At 45.5% G+C, this 26,289-nt stretch overlaps 1 protein-coding gene across 1 annotated transcript in view; it reads right to left on the bottom strand.

Annotated features, from left to right (window-relative positions):
* Il17rd (interleukin 17 receptor D) overlaps positions 1-22,588 on the bottom strand; it is a 58,495-nt gene extending 35,907 nt beyond the window's left edge. The window contains exon 1 of the mRNA XM_027389619.2: positions 22,463-22,588. Within this exon, the coding sequence (XP_027245420.1) occupies positions 22,463-22,588 (126 nt within the window). The remainder of the gene's footprint in view (positions 1-22,462) is intronic.
* Between the last annotated feature and the right edge of the window lie 3,701 nt (positions 22,589-26,289).

A 26,289-nucleotide genomic window follows, 5' to 3' on the forward strand; every position in this document is an offset into this window, starting at 1 on the left:
TACCTCTAGAGCCCATTCCAGGTACCCAGAACCATCCAGGGAAAGAATTGTTAAGAAGCAATAACCCCAATAGTTACTGTCACTAATTAACATTTATTAGGTAACAGAGCTATGACCCTCTTAAGAAATGACTGTGATAATTCTGGTAGATACAACTTCCAAAACATAATTTTTTAAGGGCATTTTAAAAAGTCTGCAATGGCCAGCTTAACCAGAGTCACGGTTCTCAATACAGCAAAGTTCACGGTTCATCTTTAAAAGCTATTCACCAAATGTCTTTTGAAATTCTCCTAGAATCCATCCTGATATACTAATACTGGTGTGGGGGTGGGGTGGGGGGAAATCAGCCATGCTTTCTTAGCTCCTTCTTAACAATGATAAGCTTCTAGAAGATTCTGCTAAGAACATACATGAACACCCTCTGGGAAGGGGAAGCTGGACTCCATCTCCCACTGCAAGCCTTCTGGCTCTAGATCTGGACCGGCCTTACATGATTCTATCTATAGTGCTCACAAAGGGGGCTTCATGGGAGAGCACCAAGTCTGTGAGTGTCCTGCCCTGTGCCTTAACTCCAATAACCACAGAAAAAAGTGGAACCCTGGGCGCTGGAGAGATGGCTTAGTGGTTAAGAGGACTGGCTGTTCTCCCAGAGGACCTGGGTTCAACTCCCAGCACCCACATGGCAGTTCACAACTGCCCGCAATTCCAGTTCCAGGGGACCCAGCATCCTCACAGAGACATACATGCAGACAAAACATTGGTGCACATAAAATAAAAATAAATTATTAAAAAAAAAAGTGGAACCCTTGCTTCCACCATGCATGAGGGGGAGGGGATGGGGGGAGGGGCGCAATCACGGACGTTTGGCTTCAAAAACTTCATAATGGGCAGTATCTGGTATCCTGACTTGAGGTTCTCAAACCATTGAAGCTTCTCTCCAGATGGAGCAAGCACAGGACTTACAAAGGAATCACTTCTGTTTTTTGCTTGGGAAAATGGGAGCCAATACATTCCTTCTGGGAATTTGGGGTAAGTTTTACAAAAACAGTGTCCAGATGTGCTTAAAACTTCAGTCTGTTCTCTTTTTTTGAGGAGTGGAGGGAGAAACAAAGGGCGGGAGAAACATTTTATTAAAAACTGAAATAGTTATTAGATTTTCTTGGCTCATAGACCAACCAGGTCTCGGTTGACAAATGAGGCAAGAGCACCTGAGGCAGAACTCACCCAGCATCCCTCCTGTCTGGGTGCAGGGAGGCCAGGAGGCCTGGCCAGCACTGCACCATCAGCCAGGGTATGGGTAGCTTCTCTCACTTCCTTCCATAATGTCTTTAGTGGTAATGTTTCTGCCAGATGGCCAGATGATAGTGAAATGGGGGAGGACTCAGGCAGACTTGGGAAGTCAAACATTCTCAAGAAAAGAGCCACTACCTGTGGAATACACCGAAAAGCTCTATCAACTCCAAGTCTCGGCTTTAAAGTGGAGGCATCATTAAGAGTTGAAGCGTCAGCTGGGCATTGGTGGCACACGCCTTTAATCCCAGCACTCGGGAGGCAGAGGCAGGCAGATCTCTGTGAATTCGAGGCCAGCCTGGTCTCCAGAGCGAGTGCCAGGATAGGCTCCAAAGCTACACAGAGAAACCCTGTCTCCAAAAACCAAAAAAAAAAAAAAAAAAAAAAAAAAAAAAAAAAAAAAAAAAAAAAAAGAGTTGAAGCTTCCTCAACTTAATGGTTTCTCTCCCAGAGCCCTTTTTAACCAGAGAAGTATAAACAGTCTATTCTAAAGCTGTCCCTCTTTTCAAAGGGGTGATGCTGGCTTTGGGTACTGGAGGTAAACGAGGATTTAAACAGAGCATAAATAAGGCAGACAGAGTCAGACATATATTATGAATAAAAAGATAATCTTAATAATAGTTTACATTATCACAAACCCAAGTTTATAGCAACAGCTAAGCCCCTCTCAAAGTACAGAGCAGCTGCTCGTTCAGCAGAGGGAAATGGTATGTCAAAAATGTGACCTACCTTCAAGTTTGTTTAACTCCCTGTCAGCCACTGCTTCCTTCCGCCACCTTACACCAGGAAGGCGCAGGGGAGGAATCCTCACTGAAGTGTTTTATCTGCCAAGGCTCAGAACTGTCTTAGTACCAGAAGGTATTTATTTATCTACACTCTATCTGGACAATCTTGGCCAAGGCTTAGTCATCTCCCTCATCAGGACCCGGGGCAAAAAAGTTGTCATGGATCAGAGGCAGCAGTACCAGAGGTACCTTCCTCCTGTTTCCTGAGTCAGAGGGATGCCATCTCCAGGATGGACAACCTCAGTCCTTGCCTAAAGCAGGCAGGGTGCAAGGAAACTGTTTCACACGAATCTATGCAGCATTCAGATCTCCATGCTTCACATGCTGCTGAAAACACAAATCCTTCGTAATCCCCTTAAACTAAAGTCCTAACAGTATTCAGCACCAACCCAGTCCTGACCGATAGAGCACCCAAGATATACAGCGTCCAGCCTGGGAAAGTATCTAAGGGTGGCCTTATGACCAAGGCAATGATATTCAATTGAAGAAATACCTTGTTACCTGAAAGAAGACTAGGCTAGGGGACACAGCCTCACATTTCCCAACTAGAACACAGGGCTCTTGATTCTGTACCGACCGGAGTGGAAGGTACAGGAGAATAGGAAAAATGGTGCCTGCTTTTGCTCTTCTTTTCCAGATCTCACAGACAGGAAGACTACTGTGTTCCAAGTATATGCCAAGAATATTAGTTTGGGATGTGTTATGTTCTTTTATGTTGTGTTAGATTTATTTAATGGTGCAAAGATATGTTGCATTCTTTTATGTTTCATTTGTTTAACTCTGTAAAGCTGTGTTACTTTGCCTTCTAAAACATCTGATTGGTCTAATAAAGAGCTGAATGGCCAATAGCTAGGCAGGAGAACAGATAGGTGGGGCTGGCAGGCAGAGAAAATAAATAAGAGAAGGAATCTGGGAAGATGAGATCAAGGATGGGAAAAGGAGAAGGAGGGGGAGAACATTAGGGGCCAGCCACCCAGCTACACAGCAAGCCACAGAGTAAGAAGTAAAGTAAGTTATATAGAATAAAGATAAAAGTCCAGAGGCAAAAAGTAGATGGAATAATGTAAGTTAAGAAAAGCTGGCTAGAGGCTGGGCGGTGGTGGCGCATGCCTTTAGTCCCAGAACTCGGGAGGCAGAGGCAGGTAGATCTCTGTGAGTTCAAGACCGGCCTGGTCTACAAGAGCTAGTTCCAGGTCAGGCTCCAAAGCCACAGAGAAACCCTGTCTCAGAAAAAAAAAAAAAAAACAAGAAAGAAAGAAAGAAAGAAAGAAAGAAAGAAAGAAAGAAAGAAAGAAAAGAAAAGAAAAGCTGGCTAGAAACAAGTAAGAATAAGTATTCCTAAGTATGTGATTTTTTGCGAGCTGGGTCTTGGACTCCCCCCACCCCCAAGAGCCAAAGAGTAAATAACAACAAACAACTACACCACTCAAATGTTCTCACTCAGAGTCAAAGCTTTCTGCCAAAGTGGTCCAAGTGTTAACCAGCCCCGAGCTCCTTTTTCCCTCTTGGCCTCATGGTAGGAGAAGCACATGAATGCTTTCCTTGGGGGATCAAAAGCCGTAAGTCACAGAAGAGGGGCTTCCAAATCAGAGGGTACTGGGTAAAGACTCAGGGTAGGCACTTGAGACCAACTGGCATCTGAGCTGAGGGCATTCATTCTGAGATACAAGCTGCAAGCTTATCTTGTGCCTTTTTGCAGAGAACTAAGAACTGCTTGGCTATGCTACAGCTGCAGGTGAAATACTGCTTGAAATCTACCAGGTCCTTTCCAGGACATCCTGTCATCACTCCTGCCTAAGCTCATTGCTTCCAGAGGGCATGACCCCTGGAGACGAGGCTCTTCATCAACCCAGCTTTGTTGCTACCTTCAAGCTCCAGGCTCTATCAGGTGAGGCCGACCTTCTGGTCACTTCTAAATAAGTGACCTCTTTACTAACAGTTGCCACCACTTCCTCCCACAGCCTGTGTCACCTGTGTCCATCTTGAGAGTCTATTTATTACTGCAAGCCTTTACTTTGTGTTATTCAAAAAGACCCCCACTTTTTTCTCCTCACTCTATAGAGAAGAGAGGTTAGTGATGCAAGATTCTTTCCTAAGTATTCTTATCCTACACAAGGATATTCCCAAGGGATCCATGAAAGTGATACAGTTCACACCATGCCCTGTCTGCTTCATATTGCGATTCTGGGGAAGGACTCATTGTTCAGAGCAGGTAAGGAAGTGATGCGTGGAAGTGCGCATGCACACAAGTGCATACGTTCATGTATTCTAACGTTTTTAGCTTCCCCGATAATTAATTAATGGGAAAGGGGGAAAAGGAACAAAAACAAACATTTAGTTCTGCAGTCACCACTGTGGATTATCTAGTTCTAGGACAGCCTCCAAAGCCATTGAGAATCCCTGTCTCGAAAAACCAAACAAAACAAGACAAAAAGAATGGTTAGCAATTTTGCAGCGGACACAGGCTTGGTTTCCAGTACCCTCCTACACCTTCAGTTCCAGAGACTTTGACTCCTTCTTCTAGCCTCTAGGGGACTCCTGAATGCACACATTGTGTGCAATAACTCACAGAGGCACACACACACATAAACAAACAAGTAAATCTTAGAGAGGGACAGAGAGAGAAAAGGAGAGAGAGTTGCAGAACACAGGCCAAGAGGAAGGCTATGTTCAATGTTGACCTCAGTCCCCAAAACAGGAAAAAGGGAAAGGATGTAACCATGGAAGTTCTTTACATTCTCCATCTAGGAGGCATATCCAGGGCAGCCCCACCCAAGCCACACACCCACTAACCTCACTACTTGAACCCTGTTGTTACAGAAGGATATGTAATCACACTGTGAACCCAGAGATTATGCTATTTATTAGAAAAACCTGCTTCTAGCTACGGTGTGGCTCAACCCTACCACACACCCTTTATTTTTTTTTTGGGGGGGTGGTTTCAGGACAGGGTTTCTCTGTGCAACATTCTTGGCTATCCTGGAACACACTCTGTAGAGGCTGGCCTCAAACCCAGAGATCTGCCTGCCTCTGCCTCCTGAGTGCTGAGATTAAAGGTGTAGGCTACCACCTCCCGGCTTTTACCACACACCTTTAATCCAAGAGCTTTCTGCTTGAATATTGTAAACAGGATTAAATAAAATCAACAAGAGGGGGGGCAAACAACCTGGTGTGTGTGTGTGTGTGTGTGTGTGTGTGTGTGTGTGTGTGAGAGAGAGAGAGAGAGAGAGAGAGAGAGAGAGAGAGAGACAGAGACAGAGACAGAGAGACAGAGACAGAGACAGAGAGAGAGTTAGTGGAAGTCTGGAGGACAGAGACACACAGAGGAAGCAGAGGAGAGAGACATCTGGTTGGAGAAGTTTTTTTTTTTTTTTTTTCAGATGGAGGAAGTAGCTGGGTGCTTTCTCTACCTCTCTGAGCTGGTGGGTTTTCACCCCCAGCATCTGACTCCTGAGTCTTTATTAATAAAATAAAATGATAGAGACTTAGTTAAAAACACCCTGGGCCGGGCGGTGGTGGCGGCACACACCTTTAATCCCAGCACTGGGGAGGCAGAGGCAGGCAGATCTCTATAAGTTTGAGACCAACCTGATCTACAAGAGCTAGTTTCCAGGACAGCCTCCAAAGCCACAGAGAAACCCTGTCTCCAAAAAACAAAAACAACAACAACACAAAAAAAACACCCTGTACTTTTTCCCCAACATCCCACTGCTGCAAAAGGAACAAAGGAAAATTAATCAGCATCCCATCCTCTATACCTTTAAATGTTTTTGTATTACAATTATTTATTACAGAGGAAGCATGTACATGTGGTGGTGTATCGCTCACTATCCTGCTGCTGTGATAAAACACCAAAACCAAAAGTGACTTACAGAAGATTTTATTTTGGCTTACAGTTCACAGAGATAAAACAGGCCATCATGGCAGCAAACAGCAGGTAGCTGGAGCAGGATCCAGAGAGGGAAACTAAAGTGGTATACAGCTTGGCTTTTAATCATCTCAAAGCCTGCCCCTGGCCAGGGGCATGGTTCCTTCAGCAAGGCTGTACCATCCAAGCCTCCCCAAAAAGCACACCAACTATAGGCCCAAAGTTTAAATATCTGAGACTATGGGGGACATTTCTAAGTCGGCTTATGGGAGCAGGCTCTCCTTCTACCATACAAACCCCAAAGACAGAACTCAGATCAAACTTGTCAGCAAGAGCATATACCCACTGAGCTATCACACTGGCCCTTAATCCTTGCACCTCTTAAAATGAAGGAGGTTGAGAAATTGAAGGATGATCTGGGCCAAATATGATGCTATCTTTGGGGAAGAAAATGCATATTCAGCTGGCAGCCCTATCTCCTGTGCCTGGGCAGGTCCTAGGTCAGCCCTAGTTATGAGACACCTGTTCAGTACTTACAACCCCGGCTGGCAAGTCCTTCTGGGTTCCTATTTTGCCCTGTATTTGAGATGACACACTATTGTCCCTCAAGCATCAAATACCCTTGGGTTTAGTGTGCACCCAGCTCAGAGCCAAAGATCTGCATTATCACAACACCCAGTCAAGCAGCTCCAGCCACATACAACTACCAAGAGAAAAATATATTCAAGTAGCCTCTAGCCACATCTGGCTATATATTTAATGTTGATTTTCTTTTTAACTTTACAATTTTTATTTTCAGAAACTGTCTTATGTAGCCCAGTCTAGGCTCCAACTCACTGTATAGCTCAAACTGGCATTGCCTCCTGATCCTCCTAACCCCGCTCCCCACCACACACAAATGCTGGTGACATCACAAGTGTATGCCACCATACCCAGCTTTAAATTGAAGTAAAATTAAAACCCAAAGCCCCAAATGTGCTAACCATATTTCAGGTGCTCAATAGCTACAAGTGAATGGCTCGGGGCTACCAAAATGGGACACACAAGAAAGACCATGCCCATCATCACCAAAGGTTCCACTGGATATGACTGTGTCACAAAATTTAGCACCTGTCCACGCCCACTTCTGCAGTTCAAATAAAACTGCCTCACTGGGCACCATCTGCCATCTCAACTGAAACCATGCGATTGATACCTCGGTTTAATCAAAACATCACATTACAAAAATTTTGTAGTTAGTAAAATTAAAGTTTCCTTGAGTCTAAATATGCATAGACGTTGGTTTGTTCACCACCATAAATGCATGTGAAACACTCTACCATCCCCTGCATGCCTGTTAGTCAAACTCTCCCTCTTTCTCTACCAAACTCTGGTAACCAATGAACTGGCAGCTTTTGGGGAAATTCTGAATCCTTGCTTGGGATATTACACTTAAGCAGGTGTCTATGGGAAGGCTGGGCAGCAACAACTCCACTCCAAACCTAGAATTTCCCTCGGTGATTCTGGCACTCTGCCAGGTCGGGAACCTCTGAGGTAAGTTTAATTTAATGATGTGCAAAATCCCCTCTGGTCTCTCCCCTTCTCCCAATCAGTTCGCTACTGCATAAAGCAGAAATGCCACTTAGTTTGATGCTTCGAGGACAGAGCAAATGCAACTGCTTGGGGGACAGGCAGTGTAACTCTGGATCTCTGGTTCCTGGCAGAGGCTTCTCCAAGTCACATGTCCTTCCATCTTAATCCCTTCCTGTCTCTTTTGCCATGGAATCTGGAAAACCAGGGAACCTCATTAGAGTCAATCACCTGGCCCCTGCCTCTGAGGTTGGCTGGGAAGTAATGGTGCAGATAACAGGTTAAAGGCATAAGGCAACCAGGACAAAGGTCTAGTGACTTAGATCTAACATCCCCACAGACTTCATCTGCCTAGAATTTGCTTCACCCCCACTGTTCCTTTGTTGGCTATGGAAGATCAGGCCTCAAATTACAATAAAACTTCAGACATCCTTTAAAACAACAACAATGGAAATACATTTTTTCTCCTAATTTCATGATCTCAAGAGCAAGGTACCAACATTCATTTTAAAAGGGGAAATTGGAAGAGTCAGCATATTCTCTGCTCCAGATGGGGCATAGCCTGCAATCCTAGCACTCAGAAGTGGAGCACAGGCAGGGGGATTGCCACAAGTTCCAACACAGCATGATCTATGGTCTATATATTGTGTTCCATGTTAGCCAGGGCTTCATAGAGTGACCCTACCTCAAAAGAAAGAAAGGAGGGAAGTGGGAGGGAGAGGAGGAAGGAAGAAGGAAGGAAGGAAGGAAGGAAGGAAGGAAGGAAGGAAGGAAGGAAGGACAACGAGGCCCTAACACAGTGTAGCTTCTCACTCCTAGTTTGTGCCTGCTCTGCTCAGGATTCCTGGAAAACACTAAAATCTTAAGATAATCAAAGTGAAGACACTGGCCAATAGAAAACAAAAAATACTATCATTTAATATCACATGTTTATTTAGTTTCACGAAGCCAAAGAGGGAAAACTGTTTGCAAGGGAGAGAGAATGCCTACTTAATCAGCTAAAAATGCATTCATTACCAAGCTATTCACTGTGGCTTTCCCGAAATCAGACACTTTTGCCCCTAGACCATAAGATTGAAGTGATTTGAAATGAAAATATTTCCTGTCCAGTGCTTGCCAGTTTCTAGCCCCAGAGTGATATAACAGATGACATCCAGTACAATAAATGCTTTTATTAACCATAAATTTGAGACTGCTTCAGGGATTTGAAGTGTTGGGTTTCATGCTGAAAAAATGTAATGTTATCCACAGACCATCCGTGAGCAACAAAAACAGAGGTGCAGGTTAGGCCACTTTGATCAAATTATGGCAAGGGAAAAAAATTGCCTTTTACATGTAAAATAGTAGTTGCATTCAGAGTCTATCTTTGGGGAGCACCACAAGAGTTTAATCATTTGTCTGGGGGAGTCTGGTGGCAAGTCATCCCACATGCCAATTTACAGAGCCACCAGGGTCTGTGAAGCAGAAAGGAAGTTAAAAGGCACTGAAAAGCTCCAACACTAAGATGGAAGCCCTAAGTCGGCCTTGGTGATGCTGCTCTTGCTCAATTATTCTCCTTCTTGTTAGGATGCTTAGCTGCGCAACGGCCCTACCACCCAATCAGTGCCAACCCCACAAGGCTGCCACAACCAAAAGTATCTCCAGAAATCCCTCCCAGTTGCTCCCAATCCACTGATCTGAATCAAACTTCTGTCTTGTTTTAGCAAATGCTGCCTGGGTTTTCTTCATCTGGAGAAAATGAGGAGCCTAGGCAGTTGCATGGCCTCAGCCCTCTGTCCTCAACACCTCCCTCTACACAGGGACAGTTCATTCTGAAATCAAAGCTCCTTGCACTCTGGACCCACCAAACCTGAGGTAGTGTAGCCATGGAAACAGGAACTCTCTCCTGGGATCAGAACAAACTAGGCCCAGCAAAGGCAAGCTAAGCTGCCACCCCCTCCTGAGGTGCCCCCTCACATGGCCTTTGTGTTGGTGTACATTCCAGCACAGGAGTCCCAGCCCACAGGCCTGGGCTTGTACTCCATCCTTGCCAGCATCCGAATAGGGGCTGCTTTCTGGCCTTTCACTGTCAGGCCACTGAGAAGACCACAGACTCTGTGCCAGAAAAGAAAGTGAAAAGCAAAGTTGAACCTCTGAGGTCCATTCTCTGGATGCTGAATGTCCCACTATTACATCCCGGCATGACATTTCATGGCCAGCAGGGGAGGAGGCCCAGTCCTGAAAGCTGAACAAATGCCAGGCACATAGGCTTGCCTGAGCCCTCATAGTCCCCCTGGACTTATGAATAAAAGATGGGGGTTTTGTCTGTCGTTTCCCTGGTACCCTGTAAGAATAACAACTTGTCCCTTTTTGACGTTTTAACTTTCTTTGAAAAATTACCAATATTAACTTTACAGGTCTTGGCCCTTAAGTCTGTGAGAGACAAATACAAGCAAGTAAAGCCATGTAATTAGGTAGGAGATAGTAATTCGAGTTAAACTAAAGAAAACTGTCTGAAGAGACTCTAAAAACTTAGGTAACAAGCAATCATAGAACTTAAAGGCTGGAAACTGACTTTGAGGATATGTTTTGAGTAGAGTGGGTTTGCTGGAAATAAAGTTCTGTGTTTTCTTAGCACAGACAAATGGCTGCATTTTGGGGTGAGGAAGTACTCAGCTGTACACTTGCTGGAGCCAAACATGTACTCAACAGGAATTCATTCCCCGTCACTGAAGGCAACACCTATAACTGTTTGCAACAAGTCCCAGTGAGTCGCAGAAACCTAAAGCCTTCTTGAGAAAGAGCACTGCTACTTTTCAGAGAGCTCAGTTGAAGTCAAAAGATCTCCAAGGAAAGGGTTTGTTACAGGAGAACCCAAGACACACTGCACTTTCTTTAGACATTCAAAGAAGTAAAAGAGAAGGCAAAGCTGGGCACACACCTGTAATCCTAGCACTCAGGATGCAGAGGTAAGTGGATCTCTGTGAGTTCAAGGCTAGCCTGGTCAACAGAGTTCCAGGTTAGGCTCCAAAGCTACTAAGAGAAGAGGTGGGGAGGGGGGCAGTGCAAATGGAAAACACTGCATTAATACATACATGCATAAAACCAAACTGTATTCACCACCAGAAAAACTGTTAAATGTAATAATTTCTATTTACAAACGAATACATTTTGCTTATGGCTGAGAAAGCACCCATATCTATTGACAGTTGAATCTAAAATGAGCTAAAAAGATAGCTCAGTGGAATGACCATGAGGAGCAGAGTGGGCGAAGAAAATGTTTTACACTAAAGGAGATAGAAACAGCTTAAAGCAAGGTCAAGCAAAACAAGCATTCACTTTCCTGCAGGCTTGATTTCAGAACACCAAATATAGGAGAAAGGACATAAGCAATGGCCATCCTGGACACAGGTAACAGGCTGCAGAAGATATCTGCAGAGTATCAAGATGTCATTAACATTGAAAAGGAAGATAATCTGAACTGAGTGTGGTAGTACATGCCTTTAGCCCCAGCATTCAGGAGGCAGAGGCAGGAAGATCTCGATTCGAGGCCATCCTGGTCTCCAAAGCGAGTTCTTGAACAGACAGGGCTATTACACAGAGAAACCCTGTGTCAAAAAATGAGAGATAGAGAGAAGGACCAGGCCGTGGTGACACATGCCTTTAGTCCCAGCACTCAGGAGGCAGAGGCAGGTAGATCTCTGTGAGTTTAAGACCAGCTTCGTCTATAAGAGCTAGTTCCAGGACAGCCTCCAAAGCCACTGAGAAACTTTGTCTCAGAAAAAAAAAAAAAAAAAAAAAAAGGGGGGGGGATTAATTTTAATGCAGATAAGACCAAATATTTGCAGATTTTTAAAAACATGAATTGGGTTTATCATTCACCTAGCTGGAGGTGACATGCACACAGAAGACACTTAAGATATTGTTTCTGCTTTTATTATTTTTTTTGTTTTGGTTTTTTTGTTTGTTTGCTTGCTTTGTTTTGTTTTTTTGCCAAGATTTCTTTGTGTAGTCCTGACTGCCCTTAAACTTCCAACCACCTTCCACCCTACACCTCTGTAGTTCTAAAGTTGCAGGTGTGTGGCACCTTATCAGCCAGGGCTCCTACTTTTCAAAGTCATAACTCAACTCTCGAATCATCTCCCTTTCCTAGAACTCTCCAGCAATCTATCATTCTCTCTCTTATCAGAAAATCCCTACTAATTTTAAAATGTCTTACACATCATTTAGAGACCTCCCCTTCCCAGCCTTCTACCCATGCTCCCCTGCATGACCTAGCCCATCCTTTTTAGTAAGATAAAAGCAAGGATTACATTAGACCTGGCCAATTTGAAAAACTATGTTTAAAACTATGTGCAAAGTAAAAAGAAGGAAGTTCAGTGAATGGGAAATACAACACATCAAGTGAAAAGATGTGGGGAGTAGAATTCCTGTCTCTCAATGACTTCAAAACCCAAGAGGTGAACAATGAGAGGCAGAGTGTCTGGGACAGCAAGGAGGGGTTGGGGTAGCATGCCCCACAGCACATTGCACACTGGGAACCCACAGCTCCTGAGACCCTGAAGCTCTCTTTGGCCAGCACAACCAGATGTTGGGCTTTTTTTTTTTTTCTTCTACTTAATTTTGGTAAAACTCCATGACCTCTTTCTCAAATTAAAAGGCAATGCCTTTTTCTTTCTTTCTTTCTTTCTCTTTCTTTTTTCCAAACCACAGGAGCTATCTTTAGTGAAGGCTTCTAAGGATTTCATTAATTCATAGCCAGCCAACCAGGACTTTTCCCACAGTCTCCCACAAAAAAGCCGGGGAAGTCACTGATTGCTTGGTTGGATCTGAATATGAGCAGAGGTAAGATCAGAAATATCTAGTTCCTCCCACAGGGAAGTGAGGCATGAAAATCAAAGCCCACAAAAACTCATTACCACAGCTGGCCAGCAAATCCCCAGCCCCAAAGGCAGGGAGCACCTCTGATGCTGACGGGCCAGCAGTCATGTGACCTCAGAAAAATGAGCCACATTCACAAGTGGAGGAAGGGCAATAGGGCGACCACTGTACCTCTTTTAAAGGACATCCTGACAAGGTACGAGGGCCACTGTGAAAACCAGAACACCTAGTTTGATGCCCGGCACTAATGCTTCACATCCTGCCCCGCCCCCCCACCTTCAGTGCAGGGAACCAAGAACTGTCTCAGCAGCACTCCTCAAAAGCATCAGGCACTACAGGATGTGGTTCTCATGTAACAGCAGCCCCTACTCAAGTTCCTTGAGGAGGATCTAGAGTCTGAAGCCCAGCCTCTGTCCACTAAGTCAACCTTCAAGAATGCCCATACTATGTAGAGTGAATGGATAAATCAAGGGAATTCTTTTGCTACACTTGGCACCTAATTCTACATTAGCAGCCAATGTCGAGAAAACACAAGTTAATTAAGAGAGAATATCAGAGGGACTTTCATTAACTTAGGTGTGAATTCCTCAGAGAGGCCACAGTAGACAACAACTTGCAAGGAGGCATCCTATTGTCCTATTTTATTTTATTTATTTTTGGTTTTTCAATACAGCGTTTCTCTGTATAGCTTTGGAGCCTGTCCTGGCACTCACTCTGTAAACCAGGCTGGCCTCGAATTCACAGAGATTCACCTGCCTCTGCTGAGATTAAAGGCATGCATCACCAGCACCCGGCTTCCTATTTTAATATCCTGCAGATCACTCAGGCATTCAGGAAATACGAGTGGAGAATCTAATATCTACCAAGAAGAGATGGAGATGGAGAAGGGAAATAACGAAAGAAAGCAAGGTGGTGTATACCTGTAATCTCAGGACTTCGGAGACGGGAAGCTTGAACTTTGAGACATCCTAGGCTACTATAGTAAGTTGCAGGCTAGCCTCAGCTGTAAACATGGCTTGGCTGCATTCTCACTAAATCTGGAGGGTATAAGGACTTCATTAATGCAGACTTTGAGAGCACAGGTGAAACGCACACCCAGAGAAGCTGAAACTGGGGCAACTGAGGCAGAGAAAGATGACAAAGATGCTAAGAACCAACTGAGATGTGAGCTTCCCAAGGTGGCCTGCAAGCAGGGCCTCTGGCACTCACTTGTCATTAAACTGCTTTTGCTGGGGTAACCACAGCTTGAGGAACAGCTGAGGTGGGTCCTTGTTTCCTTGTGTGGAATTAGCAGGATGGTGTGGAAGGTACAAAGGTCTGAGCTCAGAACCCATCCCTACTCTGCCCACCTCTGCCCACTCTTCCCCTCCCGCTCCCCACTGGAGGGGAAGTTTCAGGGACAGAATCTGGCATTATTTGGGGATTTTTATGGTTTTTAAGTATCTGAAAACAAAACAAAAAAAAAAAAAACAAAACAAAAACCAAACAAACAAAAACTCTTGCCTTCAAAGAAGTCTTTGAGAGCTTAGGATAGTGAGCAGTTACTACAAATTCTAACCAGGAGTGTCAATGCCCCACCCAGAGCAAATGTGTACACCCAGAAGGAGGCCATAAACTGTCACCCAGCAGGATGTGTAGGTTGGCTACTCCTACATTTGGTCTGCATTGTACTGCATTTTCTTCCTCGGGGGACCAGAAATCCCCTGGATGGAATAAAATTGCAGAGACAAAGTTTGTAAACCATATGGCCCATCTTAAGAAAGTCACCTTCCATTCAAAGACCCCCCCCCCAGCACAGGAGTCTAGCTCAGCACAGAAGTCTTCTGCCACAGCCAGAACACCGGGGAACGTCTACAAAATGAAAAAAACAGGCCCCTTGGAAAAACTCCTAGGTTTTAAGTATATAAAGTGCTTTTTATTGTGTTAAGCATCAAACTCATGGCAAATCAAGCAAGACCTCTACTACTAAGCCATCCTACCCTCTGCTATTTTTTAGCTGGGGGTGGGTGGGAGTTGTATTTAAAGCCCAATCCTTCATGACTTCCAAAGGATTCATTTGAAGATTTGTTTAATAGGACATGTAAATATTTTAATTAATTAATGATATCTATCAACATCCATTCCCTTTTCAAAGCTGATACTTCATGGCTTTTCTAGTAACTTCAGTGTGGTAGTTTTAATGCAAAGCCTCATGTTTAATGTCCATTGGGTCAGGTTTAGATTGGCCAGATATACATGATTCTACTATATTAAATGTCCAACAATAATCACCACCTGTTGCTCTTTCCACTCCTCCTGTAAAGCCATATGCAAATAGGATAGTTCAGGATTGGGCTCACCATAAAGGACACACTCTGTAAACATGTAGAGTTGAGGTAGTTTTCATTTACACTATTAAGTCAGAAAATTTATAGGCCAACTTCCGTTTCAGAGAAGAATTACATGTGTGTTCACATCACATCTTTATTTTGTCATCTACTCTGTGATTTGTTGAAGACAGATGGTACCGATTAAATCCCCCCCTTTAAATGTTGTAGCCTTAATTAGCTACATCCACCTTCCCCCAACATTTCCAAACAAGGAACCAAAGAAAAGGGAAGCCCTTTTTACAATGGATACTTTGAACAATGGAGTTGTAAATGTTAAAATAGTTGTCTCTACTAGAGAGTGACTACAGTTATATTTTTAGACCTTTCACAAAAGCAGGGTCCAGCCAAAGTTTTGATTTTCACTCTTTTACAATTTTTAAATTGTTCCATTTTTAGTTTCCTGATTTGTGTTATTAATCAAACCTTCTTCAAGATAATGCTTGAAAAAGAACTGGAGTCTCCCTGGAGATATTCAAGGTATCACTTAAGCTGCAAACTTCTCTCATGGATTTCTGCGAATGTGAGACACACAGTAGCTGAATGGCTAGCCAACTGTGGCATCTCTGACTAGACACCGTGCCCTTCCTAAACATGATTAAGAAAGTCTGTTGATTGACCCACTTTAACTTGCCATACGTAAATAAAACATACCCGAATTTTAATTTCTAATTTGGGTTCCCCTCACTTTAAAAAAGACCAATTTATGCACTGAGGACTTTAAGTTTGAATTATGTCGACTGGCTAAATTTTGAGAAACACAAGAAACCACCTAGTAGATTCCTAGACGTGCCCCCACTATAATCAGCAGTAAGACTATTTGCTTCAATTGGATACGATCACTCCAGGGCTTGTGTCTTTTCAATCAGCTGGTGGCCCCTGCCGGGTTTAGAGTAGCAGAGGGGAAGTGGCCTGTGGTTAAACAGAGGAAATACCAAGGCATTTTAACAGAGCAAACAGTCTCTTCACTTCCCACCAGGAGGAGCTTCAAAGGCTTGGGCCCTGAGGAGACAATGTGCTATAGGGCCATCAGTCACCTAATCCTGTGTCAGGACCATTCAGAACTTCCCGACAGCCAAAGATAAACACTGCCCTACAGGACAATGAATGCCTCCCACTGGCTGGGCAAGTCTGGCCTCCTGCAACCAAAGATAGCTCAGACTTGCTGAAGGTAGTGACATTCCACATTCAGCGAAGATGCAGAATGGCAAAGGTGAGAATGTCAGAGGAGCAAGAGAGAAGTCTGCCTTTAAGTACAGCCTGGTGACCTGCCATGTGCACCTGAGCCCACCCCCAACAGACAGACAGACAGACAGACAGACAGACAGACAGACACACACACACACACACACACACACACACACACACACACGCGCGCGCGCGCGCGCGCGCGCGCGCGCCGCATACTCTTACAAATGGCAGGTGGGGGCCCCAGCTTCCAGAAGCCTGAAAAGCCATCCATCACAGGCAGGCATAAGAGGCAGTGGAGAATGAAAGAGGACAATAAAATTGTTGATGGAGTGGCCCCAGCAGCAGCAGACATCTGCTGGGGGGGGGGGGGGGAGGGCGCATAGTGAGGGAAAAGTTCAGGGACAGATGAGGGGGAAAGGGCTTGAAAGAAAAAAACAAAAACAAAACAAAACAAAAAACAACCACCCAACACATTTTAAGCCAAATGAAGCATGAAAAATACTTAAGTTAAAATAAAGACTGAAAAAGGCATGAGCAGTTCTTTCCTTTGTAGGAAGCTGTCTGTTCGGTCTGAACAGCCAAGACAGATTTGGATCCTGCCCTACTCCTTCCTCAGACAGTTTTCCAGACAAACCCAGCTGTTCCGCAGAGGAACCTGGTGGAAGTGCCCTTCTTTCCCAGGACTCCTCTCTAGCCCTAAGACCAGAGGTCCACACCCAGGCCCTAACTAGCTCCCCAGAAACACAACCTCCACTCCCCCAAATGCCTCAATTCTGGGACTGTTATCTAAGTCATTTAAAGCCAAAATGACTGTCTGTAAATATTTAGAAAGTATTTTCTCTTCCTCTCTTGATTTTGGAGACCTGTCACTAAAGCCATGTGTCTCATCATTGAGATGGTACCAGAATCATTTACCCCAGGACTGTGTTCAATGGTAACTCCTGGGCTCTACTACTCTCTCATTCTGGTCCCATTAGCCCTGCATCTTCATTCAACAAATTCCCAAGGCAATTTTGATACCAGAAGGTTCTGGATGTATCTGAAAAGCCAGCTTTGGAGCTGGGCATTGGTGTTGCATGCCTTTAATCCCAGTACTCAGGAGGCAGAGGCAGGCGGATCGCTATGAGTTCGAGGCCAGCCTGGTCTCCAGAGCGAGTGCCAGGATAGGCTCCAAAACTACATAGAGAAACCCTGTCTCAAAAAACAAAACAAAAACAAAAACAAAAACAAAACAACAACAAAAAAAAGCCAGCTTTGGGAAGAAATAATGCTGGAAGCTGTACCCATTCATGCAGCTGTACCGATGAGTTGATAACTAGCACAATGGTCCAGGTACTTCCGGACCTTCAGGGTTGGATGGATGGGGGATGGAGAAAATGAAAGAAAAAAGACTAAGGCCAGGTAGGCGCCTAACCAAGTGCAAAACAGGATGGAAGAGCCAGGCGGTAGTGGCACATGCCTTTAATCCCAGCACTTGAGATCTTCTGTGAGTTTGGAGACCAGCCTGGTTACAGGACAGCTAGTTACAGGACAGACTCCAAAGCCACAGAGAAACCCTGCCTCGAAAAACAAAACAAACAAACAAACAAAAAAAAAAAAAGATGGAAGAAAGCATTGTATGTCTCATTAAAACAGCTCTAAAAAACAAAATCCATCAGCTCAAAACCAAAATAATTTTTATCTAAGAATTCTGTATGACACAAAAGCGTCTGTGATGTGGTCCACATGACGATAGAACACAAAGAGCAAATACAGGGCTTAGGAGTCATGAGATGCAAGTGAATGGAAATGCATCCAATTCAGAATCAAATAAACATGCCTGGGCTCCCAGCCAGGAAGAATGCTTGGCTTGGACTTTTATCAGGGGCCTAAATTTTAACCAGCTGGGACCCCCCCCCATACTACCCTATTCCTTTCTACCTTTGCAGATGAAATATTTGCCTTAAATGGGAAACTCGTACTTCATTGTATGGTGCCAGCATACAGTTTCCGAATTACTAAGTCTTTTGGGGGATGGGTTCAGAAATGGTAGTTCAGACACAACAGAACCAGGGAATATGAACGCCATCTAGGGTAGGAGACCAGAAATGGCCCAAAGGAAAAGCTACTAAACAGAAATTTGTGAGAATGGATTTCTAGGCTTTTGGTTCATTTGTTTGTTTATGAGCTTGCTTGCTTTATAAGCAATATGTAATATATGGCCTCCAAGCTGGCCTTGAACTCTTGATCCTCCTTCTCTGCTCTGCCTCCAAAGTATTTATGGCCCACCAAGTCTGACTTTGGAACTCCTGTTTTTAGCAAGACAGGAGGAGGTTTCAGAATCTCTCAGCATGAAGGTTGACACAGTAAAGGTATCCATCACAAACAGGACCGTTCCATCATCAAAAAGAGTTGGGGGCTAGGAAAATGATTCAGTGGGCACAAGCAATTGCTGGACAAGCAGGACCTGAGTTCAAATCCTCACCACCCATGCATATGTGGCTATTCCATGAGTGCTAAGAGGAGCAAAGACAAGAGAATCACTGAGGCTTGCTGGCCGACAGCCTATTTCCAGTATCAGTAAGAGACATGTGACGAGGGAATAAAACAAAGAATTAGAACAGGTCTCCTAACATCCTCTGGCCTCTGCATGAGTACACACCTGCACAACCTAATCTGGCAAATCAATAAAATAAAACACACACATCAAAATAAATAAATAAATAAAGTGTCAGGAAGTAACGGTGGTACACACCTTTAATTCCAATACTGAGAATGTAGAGCCAGACAGATCTCTGTAAGTTCTAGGACAGCCTAGAGAAATCCTGTCTCAAACAATGAAAGAAAGAAACAGCAACCTAAGTAGTGGGAGTTTCAAGCTGGTGTCAATGCAGGAGCCTGCTGCCTGGAAGCTTAACAAATTACTACTCTTTTGAAAAAAACAAAAACAGTATTTATTATTCAAAGCACAACTTTACCCAGCAAAGACTAGGAGGTTTTTTTTTTTTTTTTCTTCAAATAGTTAAGGAAGTTTGCCCACAACTTGTTTCTAAAACACTGAGCCATGTTTGAGATGGTATCAGTCCTTTAATTACCCCACAAGTAATAGGGAGGTTGTGAAACCTGACCACTTAAACCAGGCCAGCCCATGGTCCCTGAGAGAAGTTCTCTTGGCTGCAACACCTTTAAATCCTGGGGAAATATCCAGTCCTACAGCTGCCTGGGTTTCTGGCCCAAATGCCCTGTGGAGATTATTAAGCAGGGCATTCACTCATTTGTTCTCCAGTGTCCAGACCCTGCCCCACCTTTCAGGCTCAAGGTTCAAAGTGAAACTCAGACCCCAGAATACCCACTTCTGTTGGAATCACATATAATTTACCCTTAGGCCTTATTTTTGTTTGCTTGAGGTAGGGTCCCACTATGTATCCTTGGCTGGCCTGGAGCTCGGTATGTAGGTCAAACTGGTGCTGAACTCACAGAGATCTGCCTACCTTCTGGGTGCTAAAGGTTTGTAAGCACCACTCCATCCATCTTTATTCCTTATCCTTCCCCTGACCCTCGGGATGCCGGGCAAGCACTCAACCAATGAGCTACAGTTCCCAAACCCCCTCTCAGCCTTTTCTTTGCTTTCTTTTTTGGGGGGGAGGAAGGGAGAAAGGGCACAGCCATCTTCCTGACTCAGCCTTTGACTCTCATATATTTTTTCAGACCCAACTAGATCATAAGTGACCTCAGAATTAAGGCCAACATGTACAGGATGAGTAGCAGACCTGTAAGAGAGGCAGGTATGACTCAAGATTCTGAACATTAGTACCTACTAGAACCCCATGACAAAGCAACCTCTGGAGTATCTTAATTAGTAAGGTGGGGACAGGGAGAGTTTCCTGTCCCCATCTTACTAATAACAGAGCTCAGAAAAGTGACTAAAAAGGTAAGAAGCAGAAGGATGATATTTTCCACAAGTTTTGAAAGTGGCTGCAGCCAGGAATGCTGTGCAAAGGCCTACTGCACACAGGACATACAGATGGAAGGCTGGTGTTGAGATCTCCTTGTCTGCCTCCAACTGGAGATGAACCCAGACCTCAGGCATGCCACACACATGTTCTGCTGCTGGGTTGTATCATCTCTAGCACACTCTCACTCTCTCCTTTTCCTTCCGTCCTTCCTTCCTTCCTTCCTTCCTTCAAGACTGGGTCTTTCTAAAGCTGCCTAGGCTAGCCCCAAAACTCATTCCGAAGCCTAGGCAGGCCCAAAACTTTTGATCCTGCTGCCTCAGCCACCTGAGTAGCTGGGATTACAGCAGTAGGCTCAGCTCTTCCAATTCTTCAAACCATTTAATATAGGATTTTGAAGAAAGATTGCAGGGTCGGGCTGGAGAGATGGCTCAGAGGTTAAGAGCACTGACTGCTCTTCCAGAGGTCCTGAGTTCAATTCCCAGCAACTACATGGTGGCTCACAACCATCCATTATGAGATCTGGTGCCTTCTGGTGTGCAGATATACATGGAAGCAGAATGTTGTATACATAACAAATAAAATCTTTAAAAAAAAAAAAAGATTGCAGGGTCTACATGGCCTCAACCAAGACTTTAGGGTTCCAAGCCTCGACACCACCAAGGAAACTAAACACACAAAGCTGGTGAGCACCAAAGACTAAGGGACCTGAATGAGAAAGTAAAGCACAGGGCATAGCATTCTGGGAGGGCTTCCCTGAAGAGGTGTCACATGGATGGACTGTTAAACCAAGCAGGGAGCTCTCGGGGCAGAAAACAGTCAAGATGGAAAGCACATGCTGGCTGTGTGAAAGGAATTAAAAGCCAAACAACAGGGAAGGAGGGGCAGAAAACACTGCTGTGCAAAGGAGGAGGGTGAGTAAGCTGGGCCTACTTTCACATGTACCAAGCAGGCAATTACAGAAGGAAAGGAGCCATGGCAAAGAGCCTGGAATCTGGGATATGGCCCAGAAGCTTCCAAGCTCATGCAGGAAGGAGATGGTGACCCAAGGAAAGGGCTGTAGTAGTCACCAAGGCAGGAGCTGTTGAGATCACTCCCTGGAGGCCAGGAATGTGGGTAACAGTGATGGGACCACATCAGCAGGGTAGGGGTGGAGGGCAGTTATGGAGCTACACATTCCTAAAGAACAAAAACACTGCTTTGGCTTCTTCAGAGACAACTATACACCCAATGTTAAAACTTTACAAGCTTCATGCATTCTAGGGCTACTATAGAAAAGGAGCAACTGCCAATCTAGATCTAAAATCTTACAAGAGAATTAATAAGTCAACATGAGATCACCTTAAGGAAATTTGGTATCTGTTAAAACAATGAGGTTTTATTGCAGTGGAACACAGTAAGAAACCGTGAGGCTTTACCCAAACGGACTCACAGCGTCCACTAAGAGGGGAGTGGGTATCGTTGACCCGTAGCTGCCCGCTCTTACCTCATTTTCTGAACTGTGAGCCAAGTGTCCCTAAGAGGGGTCCTATTCTGGGTCTTATCTGTACTTATCTGTTGTAGCTGAGTCCACGAGAAAAGGTAAGACAACCTTGGTCTAAGCAAACTGCCCCAATATATCCCTGAGCCCTGCGGAAATCAGCAACACTCCCATCCCCCTTCCACTTTCTAGGTAAGGAAAACCGAGACTGGGCAGTCCAGACATGCTCCGGGCTGCCCGAGTTGCAAACTGCGTTCTTACAATAGGGTTGAAGGTGTGAGTGGCCTGACTTTCAGCGCCCTTGTCTCTGTGGAAGGCTCAAGGTCCGCAGACCAGGGGACCGACCGCAGTACCCAGACAACATGAAAGGAATACCCGCCCTGGGGAGAGGGCTTCCAAGTACACAGAGAAAGTCTGGGTGCCGCCAGTTTCACGTCCGGGGCACCTGGCGAAGCAGACAAACTTTCGCTGCCCTTTGGCCATGAAAACATCCTCAACTCAAGCTGAGGCGCGTTGATGGGTAGTGGTGGCATCATGAGACCTGCAGGCAAAATCTTTAGAAAGTTAAGAATCCGCAGTGGGGTAGGAAGGAGTAGGGTGAGCGAGCTGCTTAGAAGGAACAAAGCGATTGAGAGAAAGTGGATGCATCGTTCCCTAACGCTCCAGGTTCCCTTCCCTGGATGCCCTAAGCCCTCGCAGAGCTGTGGACTGGAGGTCCAGGGCACGAACCACCGGCTCCGAAGAGCACCGGTACAGCGACAGCCCGGAAGATCCCAGTCCCGGACGCTTAGCCCTGGGGCAGAGAGCCGGGAACAAAGGGTGGGGCGCACGGCCCCCGCCCCGCCGCCCAGCCACCCGCCCTCGGGAGTCGGACCCCAGCCAGCGGCCGCGCCTCATTAGCAACACAAAGCCAGGGGTCGGCGTCCCCTTTCATCCCAAGCGGGGACCGGCGGACGCGCGCCCGGGGACCAAGACGCGGGATGGGCTGGAGGAGCCGGGGACCCCACAGACCGCAGATCCGGCGTCTGGAGATCGGACGACCCCGACTCGCTTGTCCGCGCGCACCTGTGCGCGCCAACAGCCCCCAGGTAACCTGGAGCCCGAAGAAGCCCTCGCCTTACCCTCCAGCCACAGGTGTCGGCGCCCCTCGCACGGCCCGGGCCGCCCGCAGCCACTGCCAGCTGCGAGCCGTTGAGGCAGGCGTTGACAGTGAAGAAGAAGGAACAGAGCTGCAGCCACGGGGCCATGGCCGTACGCTCGCCCAGCCGGGCCCTTCTCCGCTCCGGTGCAGCCTGCGCTCGCTCCTAGTCCCGAGTGGGCGGTGGCAGCCGCTGCAGCGGAGGACCGTCCACACCGAGCATGCGCAGCCGAGCTTCGCCCCGCCTCTCTCCTCCAGGTCCAGCCCCCTCTAGCCCGCCCCTTCTGTCTTGGCCCCGCCCCGCAGCCTCTGAGACTCAGGCTTCAGCAAGTTTCTGCCTCCTCACTGACGGATTTTTTTTTTTTTAATCCAAAGGATTTGTCCAAATGATGACTGCTCCATACAAAAACTTGGGGGCGACTCAAAGAATATAATAATAGTAATTTTAAAATTAATAGTTTAATGAGTACTTGCTTTTCAAATGTCAAGTTCCTTCTTGCATCCTACCAATGACACAGGAAAATGTCAGTATTAATGTCAGCATAATAAGGCCTCTAGAGAAATCCTAGCTCTACATTTACTCCTAGAACCTAGGACAAATTACTTGCTTCCTCCACAGCGCTGCTCCCTGTAAGACAAAAGGAAGAGCAAGAATCTTCAGGTGGGACAGTTTTGTTAATTAACATGTAGCAAGCAATCAACAAAGGCTATACAACCACAAACTGACATGCCTATGTAGCTAGAACTGAAAATTGGTGTTCACAAATCAAACTTACCTTGCCGAGTGTGTGCTATCTCTGAAAAAAGAGTCAAAGACCTACTTTAGAGGACCGTAGTAGAAAAATACCTAACTTTTCACTGCGGTTCTTCTGTCCTTTGCCGCATATCAGTGCACCTAAAACATGCCCTGGCACAGTCCTTCATCATGAATGTCTCCACTCACTCTTGCTCCCATGTACAGTACATTTATCCACCCTGGCCACAGATCACTCAATCTTCCGGCTAGTGTTCTTCAAAAATGACTTTCTAAAAGGAAATCCATCTTGGTCTTCACCCTGCCTTTATTTCTTATCTCTGACTATGTTGATAGTCCTCCTCCACACAATCTTGACTTTTTTTTAACTGTCACTTTGTCCAAGGCAACCTCCTTTACATTCCAGAGGCTGGAAATCCATGCCTTCTAGCAGCACATAGTGTCTCTTTAATCCCAACACTGAGGAGGCAGAAGCAGGTAGGAATGTTTTGGTTTGTATGTCATTGTCAGGGTACTCAAGTGCTCAGAGTTGGTAGGCACCTATCCTCATTGTGGGGTCATAAAGTCCACAGAAGACTGAACTCCTAGACGAGCCTGCCCCGTGTAGACACAGGAAGCACACAGCTCCTCCCATCCTTCTTCGTACTCAGAATACCTCTAGTCATTCAAAATCCTCTTAGAAAAGGCTATCCAGGTCAGACAGTGGTGGCACAAACCCTTAATCCCAGCACTCAGGTGGCAGAGGCAGGCAGACCTCTGTGAATTCCAGGCCAGCCTAGTCTACAGAGCTATTTCCAGGAGAGCTAAGACTGTTACACAGAGAAACCCTGCTCGAAAAAACAAAACAACAAATAAAAAAGTCTATTCAGGGTCAGGCTTGCCACAGGCTGAGATGTAGTAATGATTTCTGTGAAAGACTTGTTAGACGCCCCCGGAAAACTCAGGCCTCCGGGGTCCCAACCCAGGACCGAGGTCACACCAATCACCAGGCAGATTCGAAAACTTGCTGCAAACTGCATGAGTCTTTATTGTTGTTTAACGAACTAACCCCATGTTAGCTCAGTCTTTCACCCACCCGCCATGGCGGATGGCTAGCAAAGACAGCTCCAAGCGTCTGCATAGAGATCTTGTAGGGCAGAGTAAGGGGAGTGTCTAGGGGTACGTACAGGCTCAGGATTGGTGTGCCTCCAGCTTGGAGGGCTTGCCCTGTGTTGATTGGCCAATTGGTTGTTATGGCCCATAGGCCCTCCCAGGGTGGTTGCTATGCTCTGCGCATCATTGCTGTGCACTTGTCCACAAAGCACACCCAGAGCCGTAAAGCATAGCACCACCAGCTAACTTCTGATTGGTTCCTTGCCACGAGGCAGGCATCTGACTTCTAGTGACTAGGATAAGGTCATGGCAAGCATGTGTTACTGTCATGGCTGCCAAAATGGGGAGCTGGTCCCTTCAGACTGAGGAAATCATGAGGTTATTGGCATTCCTTCCTGGATGTGTTCCTTAACTTAATAATCAATCCAGGCCCAGGAATTTTTGTTATAATTAAAATTTTAAAATATCCCTGCACATTTATCTTTATCTTTTCCTCATTTTTTAAAGATTTATTTACTTATGTATACAGTGCATGCCATAAGAGGACACCAGATCACATTACAGATGGTTGTAAGCCACCACGTGGTTGCTGGGAATTGAACTCAGAACCTCTGGAAGAACAGTCAGTGCTCTTAACCCCTGAGGCATATCTCCAGCCCCTATCTTTTCCTCATTTTTTAAGTATACATTCCTAACCTTCAGGTTTCTGAATTACAGACATTAACTACTATCAAAGTGCTCATTATCTCATTGTCTTCCTAATTGCTTCTGTGGTTGCTAACAAGGTGGTTCTAATTTCAACCAGCTCTCCCTCCTGCCTGCCTCACCTTCCTGTCCTCTACTCTTCCTGGATCAGTAGGCAAGAAACTGTCATTGCCAAAAAGATGTGTTGATGGGTTGGGAGTATACTTATCATCTATTTGGACATCTTCCTTTGTTTGATGTTGTATTCTAGGAGAGAGGCGGGAGAGAGGAGAGAGAGAGTACAATACATAGAGTTTATAGCAGAGAGCCTTACAAACAGTATTGGGGCAATGATGTGTTTGTTGCCTCCTGGGTTTTATTCAAATTACCAGGTGACTTTGTGGTGCTGCTGAAGGCAGAGCCACCCTCCCATTCCTTGTTGTCAAGCTACCCACTGTTGAACTTCCTTCCATCACACTCACTGCCCAACCTGTGACTAGCTGGCAGCCTTGGGACATGTGTTGCAGAGTCCAGAGAGTGCTATACTTTTCTGAACAGTGTGGTGCGTATAGAAGGAAAAATCTGAAGTGTTCCAGACTAGAACACAGTAGAAAGACATCCCTCCAGGCCAAGAAATGAAGGGCCTGTTGCTTACCTTCTAGCAAGTCCCCAAGCTTGTGTGGAGGTGACAGGGAAGCTACATACATCAAAGGGTCAAACTTAGTCAGGAGATTTGAGTCATGAATTGGCGTTTGGCAATACCATTGCTGTTCTGGTCTTCTGTAGTGATTATCTTCTCTTACCCTTTGCTCTTTGGAATGTTGAGTGCCACAGGGAGGACAGGGAGGACAGGAAGGGTTATAGCCTGGAAAATAAGGTAAAAGAAGGGGCCAGGACCCCACGTGGCCTTGGGGCTCATGCTTTCCTCTCCACAGTTGAACTCCACTGCTACAGAGAGGGACAGAATCTGCTCCTACCCACCAGGCACAGGATGGCTTTGGGCCATTTACAGCCATCCCTCGCCATTCCCACCTGGCTCATTTCTCTGCTCTCAGGTTTGTCACTCTGCTTGGTACTGACCAGTGGACAAGACACTACTACCATCACCAAGAAGAGGTTGATGATCTGGGAGTGTAGCTCCATGTACAGCATTTGTCTAGCAAGGTCCTGGGTTCCATTCCTAGCATAGCCAAAATAAGAAAAATGTTGCTGAGGATAAACAAATATATCAAGTGTATTTCTCACTCTACCAAAAACCTAGTCAGATAAGAAAATCCTTA

Source organism: Cricetulus griseus (assembly GCF_003668045.3).
Source record: "Cricetulus griseus strain 17A/GY chromosome 1 unlocalized genomic scaffold, alternate assembly CriGri-PICRH-1.0 chr1_1, whole genome shotgun sequence".
In the NCBI taxonomy this organism is placed as follows: Eukaryota; Metazoa; Chordata; class Mammalia; order Rodentia; family Cricetidae; genus Cricetulus; species Cricetulus griseus.